Raw genomic sequence first — 12,872 nt, 5'->3', positions numbered from 1 at the left:
AAAGTAGTTTTAAATTCAAGGTAAAACGGGATTTTAAATTCCATTCCCTAGTGTATATATAATATATATATATGCAAAAATCTTGGGGGAAAACTCAGTATACAAGGTACTGTCACTAATTTTATCTGGATAGATAATATGTAACATTTTTATCACCCATAATTCTATTTTTTGCTTGTTTCTATTTTTTATAATGAACTGCTTCTACATAAGACACAGAAATTAAGACACTTTGTTTCATTCAGGAGTGTACACACTTACCTGTCCAACTAAGTCCCAGGTGATCGGCTACTATTGCCATCCTGATATCTGTCCGTTCACATGGACTCTGTGGACCTACGATTTACAATTTCTTAATTAAAATAAACATCAAGAAAGATACGATACTGGAAAATTGCTTTTAGCAGTTCTCAGATTTTACAGAGACTAATGCTAACACTGTACATTTAAATGTGTCCTAATCACCTACATGAACACTTCTCTTTTCACATGGCTCACTTATTTTTCACCTACATCAGGCCAAATGTCAGACTACATGGATGCTCAATGTAATGGAACTGAACATGCTGACAAGCTAGCTACTTTACAACAGTTACAGAATTGTTGTGTTGTGAAAACACCATGATGGGATGTCAACATCTGTGCTTTTACTTGGACAGAATCATATCCGTTCGCACATCTTGAATGACACCAATATCTTCAGCATGCTTCCCTAGCTGTCTAGAGTGTAGTTTGATTAAAAGGAAGAAAGAAGGGTATATAAGACAGCACATACAGATGACAATGACAGAATGAGAAACTACGGTTAAGTCACTCCACAGGCAATCACAACAGTTCATGCACTAGGATCTACAAGTTGGAAAGTGTTTACAAACTAAGCTTGTTCTCCAGGATGTGAGCAAAGAGCGCTCAAGAAACCTGACTGCCTTCATTCTCACCAGTCCTCCTACTGCTCCTTTTCTCACTGCCGGCTTTTTCACTCTTTGATTTTAAAGGTGCTGCCTCTGTTTTCTTATCTCTAGCAGGCTTCGTTGTAACTGAAGGCTGGCCACCCCGGGAAGTCTCGGACAACGACGTATTTCTGGAGGTACTGTCTTCCTCATCGGACAAATCGGGTTGCATCTTTTTGTCTTCTTCAGAGAGGCGGTCCACAAGCTTTAAGGTCTCACCACTAATTCCCTTAAAATATTCAATGGAATGTTTACAAACTTCCTTAAGCTGACTTTTCCTAACTTTAACTGTGGTGGTGGTGGAGGTGGTGGTGGTGGTAGTGACACAAGTAGATCTTACCTTTACTGGCAACTTGGATGGAAGCTGTTTGGCCTTGCCCTTCTCTGGCTGACCTTGCTTTTGTGTGGCACATGCTTTTCTAACTGAAGATGTGTTATCCCTGTGTGTGTTTTTCACTGGAATTCTAGACTTTACATCTATGCACGAAGATGAAGTAACAGCTCTGGTTTTCTCAGATGGACTAACCTGCTTCTTTTTACTCGCTTTAATGTTTGGCATATGATTTGGTGGGAAGGTATCTTTTGGTGAAGTGGCCTTTATGGGAAGTTTGGATTTTCGCCTAACCCCTACCAATTCTCTTGTCTTTTGCTGCTCTCCAAGAACTTTCTGCTTATCTCTTACACAGTGTCCTTGTAGTATCCCTGTCTTTTTTCCAGATGAGCTTTTCACTGGATTAGCTTTGTCTGTGGTACAAGTGGGGGCAGGATGTTCTGTCAGAACTACATTACTTGTAATGTTATCTGTCTGTATAATGGAAGAATCCAAATTGTTGTTGTTATTAAAATTATCTTTTTGAAAATCATGTTTTTCTTGAGGCCTAACGCCCATCTGGCTATTAGCTGTATTTGAAATCATTATAGTTTCATTCTCTAATCCCTGACAACTGGTCATCACAGCTTCTAGCTTATCTGTTACTTCTCCAGGGCCTTCTTTCTTCATGGTCATGGTGGATGCTGAAATTCCCATTTTTATAGGTGTGCGCAACTTGGGGTCAACTTTAGAGGTATTAGTGGCTGCTGCTGATTTCTCCAGGGAGCCACTACTGGATGTGCCTTCCTGACAATCTCCGCTGGCCGGGATTCTGGGGCTAGGTTCGACTGTAGGTGTCTCTACATTTCTCTCTAGATTGGTTTCTACAGTGGTGTCCCCTGACTGTGGCTGTAGGGTGTCAGTGACCATACTTTTATCCCCTTCCCCCTGGTCCCCTGACTTCCCTTCAGAAGTATGCTCACCAATCTGGAAAAATTGTAGCCTCTCTTCAACAAAATCCCTCTTGCTCATGTCAATTGCACCACTGCGAGTCATCTCAAACATTTTTCCTTCATGAAATGGGAAGGGGTTAGGCTCACTAGTAGGGGTACTTTCATCAGTTGGTGTTCTGGCTGGTGTTGTATCAGGGGTTGTTGCTGGAGATCGGTCTTCCACTGCCAGACCAAATGGCTTAGTTTCATCTTCCCGTGATTTACTGTCAAAAACTTCATCATCCCCTCGGTTATTAGACCAAGGGTCAAAATCTAGACCTTTGGTAGCTACTGTTTTAAAAGGAGTGGCAAATTCTTCATCTACTTTGTAACTGAAATAAGTATCAGGAAACACTGATCTGTCAGGATGTCTGCCTTCTAGTGTGAAAAACTGGGCCCCTGACTTCTGATCAGTCTTATCAGGAGTCTTTTCAGATGAAGAGCTTTTAGAAGGTGGCTTATCTTCATCTGGTCCCACCTTTCCCTCTTCCTCAATAACTTCAAGTTTACTTTGGCTAAAAGAACGATCCGCTGGCTTCAAAATGCCCTCTGTGTTCCAGAAATCTTTCTTAATTTCCATGGTTTGGATTGCGAGTTTAGAATCACTCTCTGTCAAACCATCATCTTCATCTTGCAGGTCATAGCCATCCAAAGAGTCAATCTCTGTGGCATCTGTATCATGAGAAAACTCTGCCGTGGTAGCGATGGAACACTCTGTGATGGACTGGTCGTTGTTCCCATTCTGGGCAGCTTCATTCTGAGGCGAATCAAGGCCAAGGCCAAATTCAGTGTCTCTTCCAGATCCGTTAGTTTCCAATTCTTTCTGGTTGGGATCCTTTTCAGCAGAAGCTTTGGATTTTGTCATTTCTTTTTGGTCTTCATCTACTTCCTTTAATTTGAAGGTGTATTTTTTAACTGGGGCTGGTTGATAAATAGATTCATCATCACTTGAGTCACTGATGTCTGCCCCGGGAGGAACTGGTGAAGGTGGCTGCACTCTGATGACTGGTTCAGCCAGCTGGTATTTGTCATGCTCATCTAGCAGACTGACTTCAATCATGTCGACCTCTTTTTCAGGAAGATAATGATGTTCATCTGACTCGATCTGGTCTGCATCCAGTGGTGGAGGAGGGGGAAATTCAATATAGGCAACTCTATTATTTTTTGGTCTTTGGTTAGAGTCTTTGCTCACATCATTAAGCATTTCATGCTCAACTGTTGTTGCTTCCTCCACTGTCGGCTGCTTTAAGGAGGTTGACTTGGCCTGCTCCTCCTCCTCCGATTCCTCAGAAACCTCGGGAATTGGGCTGGGTTTGCCTGGTATATAAGCTATGAGCGAGTCTGGTGTCTTAGATGTAAATTCGTAACTCACTTCTTCTGAACTGGGTGTTTCTGGGGTTAAAGGGCTTTTCCCAGAGCTGTCTAGAAAGGATACTTGCTCTAGAGTATCATCTTCTGGACTACCTTGGGGAGAAGGAGGTTGCTTTTGCTGTCTAGTAGTATAAAAGGTTCCCCGGGTCTCTTGCACTGTCTTACATTCCTGACTTATAATTTTTTTTACACTTCCTTGTTGTATCTCCTTTTCATATTGCTTCCCCACTTGTACAAAACTAACATAAACAGGTAAAGATTTTATCTCTTTCCCTCCCTCTGTCTGGACTAGTGGTGCAGCTTTTTCCAATCCATCAATGGTACTATGGTCAAATACATCACTAGAGGGAGATTCCTTTCCTGGGCTAAACTCTAAAGAATCAGGAGATTTGGTGGGAGAGGTTTCAGTTTCGTCGAGAGGCGGGCATAAGCCTACATAACTTTGATTTTTGGAAACTCTGCTGATTTCTGAATAGGTAACTCTTTCATCTTCTACAGAATTAAAGTGCTGTGTCTCAACTGTCTCTTTACTCATACTTGATTGGGATAATTTTTGTGACAGTTCATGTTTCGGAAACGTCGACTGCTCACAAAAACCATCAGGAATATTAGAAGACAGCATTCTCCTCTCATCAGCAACTCTGACCGGAATGTGCGACACTGCTGAGCTCTCACTTCTCCTGGAAGGCTGATCAAGAGATCCACCTGGATGTTCCCCGTCCTTAACAACATATTCCCTATATAAAACTTGTTTGGAGGGAGATTTTACAGTCATTTCCTTAATTTCTGAGAGAGAGCCATTTGTTAACAATTTGTGTTCTCTCTCAGTCACAGACATAAATTCACTCTTTTGATCAACACTTTTATTCTCAGGGTACGCAACGTGATTCTCTCTTACATCATGAACAAGCACATGCGAAAGTTTTTCTTTCTGTGACTTATTGTTAGTAGCTCCAGAACCTTCCCATGTTCTGAAAACCTTTTTGTCCCATGGTCCCTTAGTTGCTAAATCTGAGGTTACATGACATGCCAAGTCTTTAGACTGTTGCTCAGGAAAATAGTCAGGCATTGCTTTACTTGACATTTCAGTTCTCTGTTTTTTCACATCATCAGGGCCAGAATCATTCACAACAATTTCACTGCTTTGGACATGCTCGTCTTTAGTTTTTAATACCATAAAATCTTTTTGCACAGATACACTTTCATCGGAGAGGTCTATTGCCTTCTGCTGTTTTTCTCTAGCAAAAACTTGGTAGACGGGTAGCTTGCTCTCCTGTATTTTTTTAACTGGGATTCTGGATTGGCCATCTGGTTTTTTGTCTTCTTGAGACATGTCCTTATTTTTTGCATGTATGCCTTGTTCGAATTTTAATCTAATGGAACTGAGTTTAGATTGTTTGAGCTGAAACCCAGACTGGGGCCCTTCTGGTGCTTTGCTCTGTGAAACAGTTTCTTTGTCTTCCACTGTGGACTTGCCATCCTCAGTCTGTTGGGAAAGAAACTTCTTCTCTGGGCTGCTGGGTAGACTGGGTGCTTCCCTCTCTTCAGCTGTGGGGAAGCTTTGTCCATCATGGCCATGCTGTCTTGCCTTAACCCACTCATCACTGGATGCCAACGGTTCCATCAGCAGTACTTTCTCAGGGCTGCTACTGGTAGAGCTTTGAGAAGAGTATTCTTTGCCATTTTTAGGGCGTGGCTTTTTCTCTGGGGACTGCAGTTCATCATTTAACTTTTCGGTTCTGTCACGAAAAAACTGTGACACTTCAGTCAGTTTTTCTTCAGCCTCCTTCACAGTCCTGTCCACCCTATCTTCATATAGCAACTTCTCTCTACCTCTGTCTAATCTGTCCTCAGTAAAGCGCATCCACATGGCATGTTTTGGACTACTAACATCGCCAGAATAGTGCAACACTGTCACTTTATCAAAATGCTCATCTTTAGACACTTTACCTACCCCATTTTCAGACACATCTTTATAGATTTTGGAGAGGATTTCTTTTTTGGGGGCAGTGGCTACTTTTTCTCTGGACCGCTTATCAGACCCCTGTAACTCTGAGCTAGGGGGTCCTGCATGGTCTGTAACTGATTCCTCAGTATCAGAATGAGACACATCTAGCTTTTCTGACAGAAGCATCTTTTCAGCAAACCTGTAAGACTCCCCTCTTAGTTCTGACAACTCATCGTCATGGTATTCTATTGAGTGTTGACTCAAAAGCTTCAATGTTTTATAAGAGTCATCAGATATGAGTTGAGCAGAACTAGGACGACTATCTTCTTCTTGGGACACAGGAGTGTTTACTCTGGAAGATTCCAGATAAGACGGCAATGACTCCTCAGCAGTAAGTTCTTCTTCTTCTTGTTGACCCTGTTCCTCTGAACAAGGAAAAGCATCGTGTTTTTCTGGCAGAAAATCTTTTAGGTTAATATCTCCCCGGGATAAGTCTTTCTGATATACATACATTTCCTTTTCTGGATGCTTTTTGGTTTCTCTAATAATGACTTCAGTGGGCTCAGCTTGGTTACCTTTTTCGATGTGGACTTCTATTATACGCTCCAGTTTGGGTTTCATTTGGTTGTCCTTCTCTGCATGCTGGGCTGAGGTTTCAGCAGCAGACTTGTGAATATCTGGAGACACTGCCGACTTATGTTCAAACAGACCTGCCAGTTCTTTGGAAGGGTCCCGCCCGGACTGAAAGGCCTTCATGATGTCATGGACTGACATGGTTTCTTCAATTCGTTCAGAGGTGCCTTCACTGCCTGGTGGAGAATGATAAACCATTCTGGTGGTTGTGGTTATGTGAGTCTCTTCTTTAACACGCATGCCTTTGCTCAAAACCCGACTGTGGTCATCTTCTTCACCATTGGCTTTCATCTGAAAGGCTTTAACCTTTTCTTTAATACTAGAAGTGGTGGGCTTTGGCTCCAGTTCCATAAAAGTAGGTGAAGGTTTGGGTGACACGGGCTCCTCTGGTTGGGACTCAGGAACATCATCCGCTGAGGGCTCATAGCTCCTGATAACATGAACCACTTCAGTTCTCGTTTCTGTAATGACAGGAGGGATGGGAACTTCATGAAAAAGTGGTTTAGGACCAGTGCTTTCAGCGCTTTGTGGGGCTGAAGGTGTTTTTTCACTTCTTGTTTCAAAGCCACTGTCAGACAAGGGACTTTTATCTTGGTCATGTTGAGAAAAGTCATCTGGAGACTCTAAAATTGTATCTGTTCCAAAAAAGGAATCGGCCATTTTACATAATTCTTTCTCCGAGGTGGAAGGCCTCATGGAGGCTGGAGGCATTTTGAGTTTATGTTCCTGCAAAGCAATGGCTGGTTTTAAAATTCTTTTCTGTCTCTCTTCACCATCCTTCTTTGCATCCTCAAACTTGTACTTTAAGTTTGTCAATGAACTGCTCCCAATATCATTTGTTAGGTAATCAATAACTTTGGTCAAGTTATAATCCTTTTCAGAGGTGGTTTTTGCTTTTACTTGCACTCTTTCTGGCAGAGACGGAGAATGGCTTGCAGCAGCTTGTCTTGCTTCTTTTATTTCTTCTGAACTAAATTCTATCCAGTCGTCTTCTGGAGAATGTCCTTTGTCACTCCCAGGTGATTTGGGTGATCCTTTATTATCTACACATACATCCTTTTTAAGGATTTCACTAACTTTTACTAAGTCTTCCTTTACTTTCTCAACAATTCTGAAAGGTTCTTCATCATCAATTCTCCCTTCTTTTGGGGGTTCAGTTTGGAATGGCTTCTCTTCAGGCACATCCGTCTGTAGTATTGCTGTCATCCGCATTAGGTCCTCTTTCATCTCAGCCACGTCTTTTAGTATCTCCTGACTGGAAGATAAAGAAGATGGTGTAGACAACTTAAGGGCAGAGGGTGCAAGGAACAAAGATGACTTAACTGGAGATGAAGTTCGACTGAAATGGGGCTGTGGACGTGTCTCCGTAGTCAATGTTTTAATGGGTGACAGCAAGGCTGCTGCTGATTGTGTAAGTGAATTAGAGTCTGGAAGTTTCTTTAATGCTGGTTCTGGCAAAACATTGACTACAGAGTATACTGGCACTGTTATTATTGATGAAGTTACAGATGAGGTAGTTGCAGATATTGATGACCCAAGGGATGTATAGAGTGCACTTGTGGAAGGAGTTCTTAGAGACTGAAAAGCTGATGGTGCTGAAGAAACATACGACCTGAGTGGGGAAAATGGCATTGTTGCTGTGGTAGAAAACACTTTCTCAACTGTGTCAGTGGCTGCGTTTACCACAGAGCTAACAGAGTTTGTAGCTGTAGAAATTTTTTCTTGTAACGTGGCAGTGGCTTTGCATCCGTTGATTAAAGTTGAAGATGATGGATATTTCAGAGGGGAAATAGAGCCATTGACTAATGCTACCTCTGCATGTCCCAGTATCTGTTTCACAGGAGATGAGAGAGATGATGTCATTGTAACTTTAGCTGAAGAAATGACATCAACTGCCGATTTAGCTGGAGACACCACTGACTTTAAAGGTGATGATATTAGTGGTGCTGCTGATGTAATAATTGACTTAAATGGCAAACTGGAGGAATACATATTAATGTTTGACTTGGGGGATGCAGGAGGTGTCATAGTAATTGATGACCTTTCCAAGAGAGACCCCGCTGTAGTCACTGGAGAGGTTCGAGAGGGAAACGTAGAATTGGATGCCAGCCCTTTTAAAGGCACAGCCTCCGTGACTGTGGGCGCTCTAACCAGGGCACCAGAGGAAACTTGGATATTGTATGGAGATTGCGACGCCACTGTTTTTATTGGTGATGCAATTGCCCGAAAGGATCTAATTGGAGATGCCACGTCACTAATGGATTTAACTGAAGACGTAGTTGAGGCGCCTAGTGTGGATTTGATTGGAGAAGGAGTCGAAACAGACCATATTGATTTTAACGGAGAAGCTGATGGCGTGTTAGAGGAAGAACTTGATAAGGAAGTGAAGCCTGACTTGGCTGGCCCGGGCACTGTAATCGGAGCTGTTGTCCAGGACTGGTACGGTCTTGTAGAAAAGAATGGCTTGTATGAGTAAGTGGTGGGGAGGGATCTTGTTGCTCCTGCACTCCGTTCAACTGTTTCTTAAATTTTAAAATGAAATCAAACACAAAAATCAACAAAAACGGTTGAGAAACAGAGAGACCAGAGAAAAAAATTGGTCAGTAAACTTTGAAGTATTACAAAAGCCAAGTACAATTGTTTGCATGATTTAGAATGGAAGAGGCAAAAGGAACAATCAAGTGAAGGAGAAAAAAAAATTCTACAGACACGACTAATGCAAAGTTAAAAAAAAAAAAAAAAAGCTAAATAAATAAAAAATAGAGCAATGTGAAATGAAAGACAGAAAAAGCACATCGCAACCAAACAGGCCAACAATGAAAAACAGAAAACATGAGGAAAGAATTAATGATGAGAAAAATAACCACAATGGAAAACTGTTCTCTTACTTCCTATTGACTTTCTTACGTGCTGGTTTTGAAATATCAGTAGCCATTCTGGTTTGCCTGTATTAGGTACACGTTTGTTTTGTGCAACCATATGACTCTCGTTTTAGTAATTTCTAATGTTCCCTTTCCTTGAACCTTTTGGTGATACAGATTGCACCTACAGAGAACCGTATCAATGTATCTACTATACGTTAACTATCTAAAACTCTTTTAGAAAACCACTCAAGCCTATTTCATGCAGAATCCAAAATAACTTTTAAGTGACAGGCAACTGATGTGCAAACTGTGAAGCCACTGGATTTCAAATCTGTATCTCCCATGCACAATTCGGTTATGCTTCACACCCATAAAAAGCCAATAAGAGCAAGAAATTTTCTGAGTTAGAATTTTAAAAGAAAAAACACAAACAAACAAACAAAAAAAAACAAAACCAAAGAAAAGGAATGTTTGCATTTATCTTTTCCATGCAGTATATTCCTTTTGATGAAGGGGAAAAAGAAAAAAATGTAATATGAAATGGTTTAAAAATGCATGTGTCTACAAACACACACAAAGGAAAAAAAACAACAGAAAATATGGTTCATGGTTACCATAAGCAAGCAAAGCAACCTAAAACATTTATCATGCGCGTTAGATCATGGCAAACAAGCCAATGAATAATACAATTCGTATGCCATATTATGCACAATATATAAACTTTAAAAATACTTTCACAAGAGCATTTAGAAAGAAGAGTACACTTTTTCCATGAGATGTGAAGTCTTGGTACCTTTTGAGATTCTAGGAAAATATTTAATACTGCACACTTAAAATAAATCTGCAACTAAATAGATCCGTGTCTGTAGCTGTCATCATTATGGATAGAAGCACATAGTTTAGCTCAGGTATTTTTTCAGAATCTACTGTACTTTTAATTCTCAAAAGGTATCATGGGGGAAAATCTAAAAAGCACAGTCATATTTTTTAATACCCCATATTTAAGTACCTAAAGTGGGATATGGTATACATATGTATATATATTTATCCACTGTAAAGGTACCAATTCTGGTGCCTTCTCAAATTTTTTGTGGGACTGATGGATACCCCCTATACACTGGAGCAGCCACAAGGTAGACCTACCACTAGGACACATGGATGTAATACCAGCATTCTTCTAGCAATGGGGCAAGAAACACACAAATGGGGTAAGCACACTCACTGGAGAAGAGCAAACAGAGCAAACACGCACTCAGTCCTCTCTACCTCTACAACTCAAACAAACCGAGCTGGTCACAGGGATTTGGAATGCCTGCCAAGGGCCAACATTCTATGCCAGAGGTGAGTACAGTCTCGCTCCCAGAAAGCACTGGTTTAGAGTAATAGTGAAACGTGAAGAGGAAATGAGACTCTGCTTCATCTTTTATCTTCATGCTGTGCCCGTGCCATTGCTACAATCCAGTCCTTGCATTAGCAGCTACTCCCACAAGGGTGAAGATTTTCATTCCTAGTTTAAATTTTCATTTAAATTCAAACATTCAGAACACATCCTTTTCTAGGCTTACATATTGTTCTAAAGAAAAGTGGACAAACTAAGGAAAAACATACCCATTCATTACCCCTCCTAGCCACAATTCTTAATAGTATACAGCTTCCCTCTTACAGAAAAACCACACTGCACATGGAAGGTTTGGGGAGTCCTTCGATTCGATGATTTGGGCTCAGTCCAATGTCTCAAGAGTTTATTTTTGTAACTACCAGAATTGGCAAAGCATCTCTGTCTGTTACCACTGAAGGCTGGCTCCATCATGCAAAGAAGTCTTCTATGCTTTTATACTTTGCTCCGCACAGGGCAGACCACTTACTGATCAGTTACATATTTTATGCTTTCATGGCACATATTTTGTGATTCGTTTGTAACAGGGAGTTTCTGATCGTCAGACACTGAAATACATCAGAACTGTTTTTTTTTCTGGGAGGGAGGGAAAGGTGGCATTCTGCTGGAGTTCTTAACGCCAACTCAGGGGCCATGACTTTTCCTTAGTTTTCTTTGTTGTGGTGGCGCGATGGTGTGCCATCGAGTAGATTCTGACTTTGAGAGACCCTATATGACAGAGTAGAACTGCCCCATAGGGTTTTCTAGGTTGTCATCTTTACAGGAGCAAATTGCCAGCTCTTTTCTCCTGTGTACTGGTGGGTTCAAATGGCCTACCTTTTGGTTAGCAGCCGAGTGCTTAACCATTGCACCACCAGGGCTCCCTAGTTTTCTTTTAGTCCCTCGTTATTCATTTTCATTCCTCTGTTTAGCACCCCTTATGCTGCCTTTCATAAAACAGAGAAAAGAACCCTTCCCTTCTCTCCAAAGTCAAAGAAGACAAGCTGCATATACCTTAACTGAAGTTAACCAAAAAGTAGCAATACTTTCATAAGTGGGAAAAATACAGTTGATTTAGTACATACCTGACCCTATAACTCTGATGTCCTGCAAACAAACTAACAAACACCTTAGGGAAAAGATCAGATGGAGCTCACCTGCCCAGAGATGCTTCTGACCTAAGTAGCTGGTCATCCAAAGCTCAAAGATATTACCTAGGCATGCCAACCACCTAGCCAGTGAGCGTCTTAGCTCTGGAGCAAAATAGTATTCCAAAGAAAATGCCTAACCAGTGTACTTAGTTGTATTAAAAAACCATCTAGTTTTACACACACATACCCCTCCCTTGCTCTGTAGCTTAACAGGAGTTAATTTCAGCCCTTACACTTTTGGAAGAATTTAGATATTCTGCTAGAGGAGGAGACGGAGGTCTAGAGGAACATTAATGAGCAAGGTAGGCTTTCAGTCCTCTTGGGCGCCCCCTTTTGTATCTGAATATAAAAGTTTCCCTAGCAGTCAAGGAGCTAGACTCCAGAAGAATATGCTAAAACCATCTGAGGAGTAGGGTGGTTTTCTGTTGCACAGTTTATATGCTATGCTGAACCACAGTAACGTGAATTCAGGAAAGTGGGAAAAATCAAAGTTGTGGCTCTTCCTAGTAAATCCTCCCTGCACGCAAGGAACTGTGCATCAATGGGAAACAGCTAGCAACGATTCATTAATTAAATTTTTCTTTTTTTTTAATAAATCCTCCTCTAAATGAAGCATTGATGGTTAAAGTGGTACCACTACCCTACCTACGTAAACACAGTGCTGCTCGCAGGACTTTTAGTTCCCTTTGGTCGAGGGAATTATCTTGAGGGCGGTGATCACCAGAGTTGGTAATTATCAGGGAAGGAGGAGAAAGAGAGAAAATATGAATGAATGAATCTATTCCGTGGCACCTGCAAGCCAGTTCACAATGAACCAAAACAGTCACTGAGAGAAGAAAAAGGCTTAGCGGGTCCAGGGAAGACCAGCCTTACAACTGACTATTTTAGTAAAGGAGAAAAAGGGAAAAATTGGGGAGGGAGGGGAGGGGAGGAAGGGAAAAAGAGAGAGAGCGAGAGATGGAGGGGGAGGAAAGAAACAGGACATCAGAAAACATTTAAAGTGCTCCCTCAAGGAAGTAGGAAAATATAATTCTTGCATAGTGGAGAGAAAAAGAATCAGGACTAGGGAAAAATGACCTAACTATATTAAAAAAAATGAGAGGGCAACCAAAGTAATTATCATCCTTTCTACCACCACAAATATGGGGGTAACTTTTTCTCTTCTGAGCATAAAATTTAAAGCAACATTGGTATTTATCTCCTAGCATTGTTAACAGTCAAAGTGAAACCAAGATTTTTAAAAACAAGTAATGGCTGTTTTTAATTATAAAATAGTGA

General features: G+C 41.2%; 1 protein-coding gene across 1 annotated transcript in view; it reads right to left on the bottom strand.

Moving 5' to 3' along the window:
• The window catches only part of ANK3 (ankyrin 3), a 742,532-nt gene that overhangs the window by 37,365 nt on the left and 692,295 nt on the right, over positions 1-12,872 (bottom strand). Inside the window, exons 37-38 of the mRNA XM_023739341.1 lie at positions 939-8,720; positions 262-336 (exon numbers count right to left, since the gene is read on the bottom strand). Of these exons, the coding sequence (XP_023595109.1) occupies positions 262-336; positions 939-8,720 (7,857 nt within the window). The remainder of the gene's footprint in view (positions 1-261; positions 337-938; positions 8,721-12,872) is intronic.

This window comes from Trichechus manatus, unplaced genomic scaffold (genome assembly GCF_000243295.1).
Source record: "Trichechus manatus latirostris isolate Lorelei unplaced genomic scaffold, TriManLat1.0 scaffold00007, whole genome shotgun sequence".
Taxonomy (NCBI): Eukaryota; Metazoa; Chordata; class Mammalia; order Sirenia; family Trichechidae; genus Trichechus; species Trichechus manatus.
This window is presented reverse-complemented; position numbering and strand designations above follow the sequence as displayed.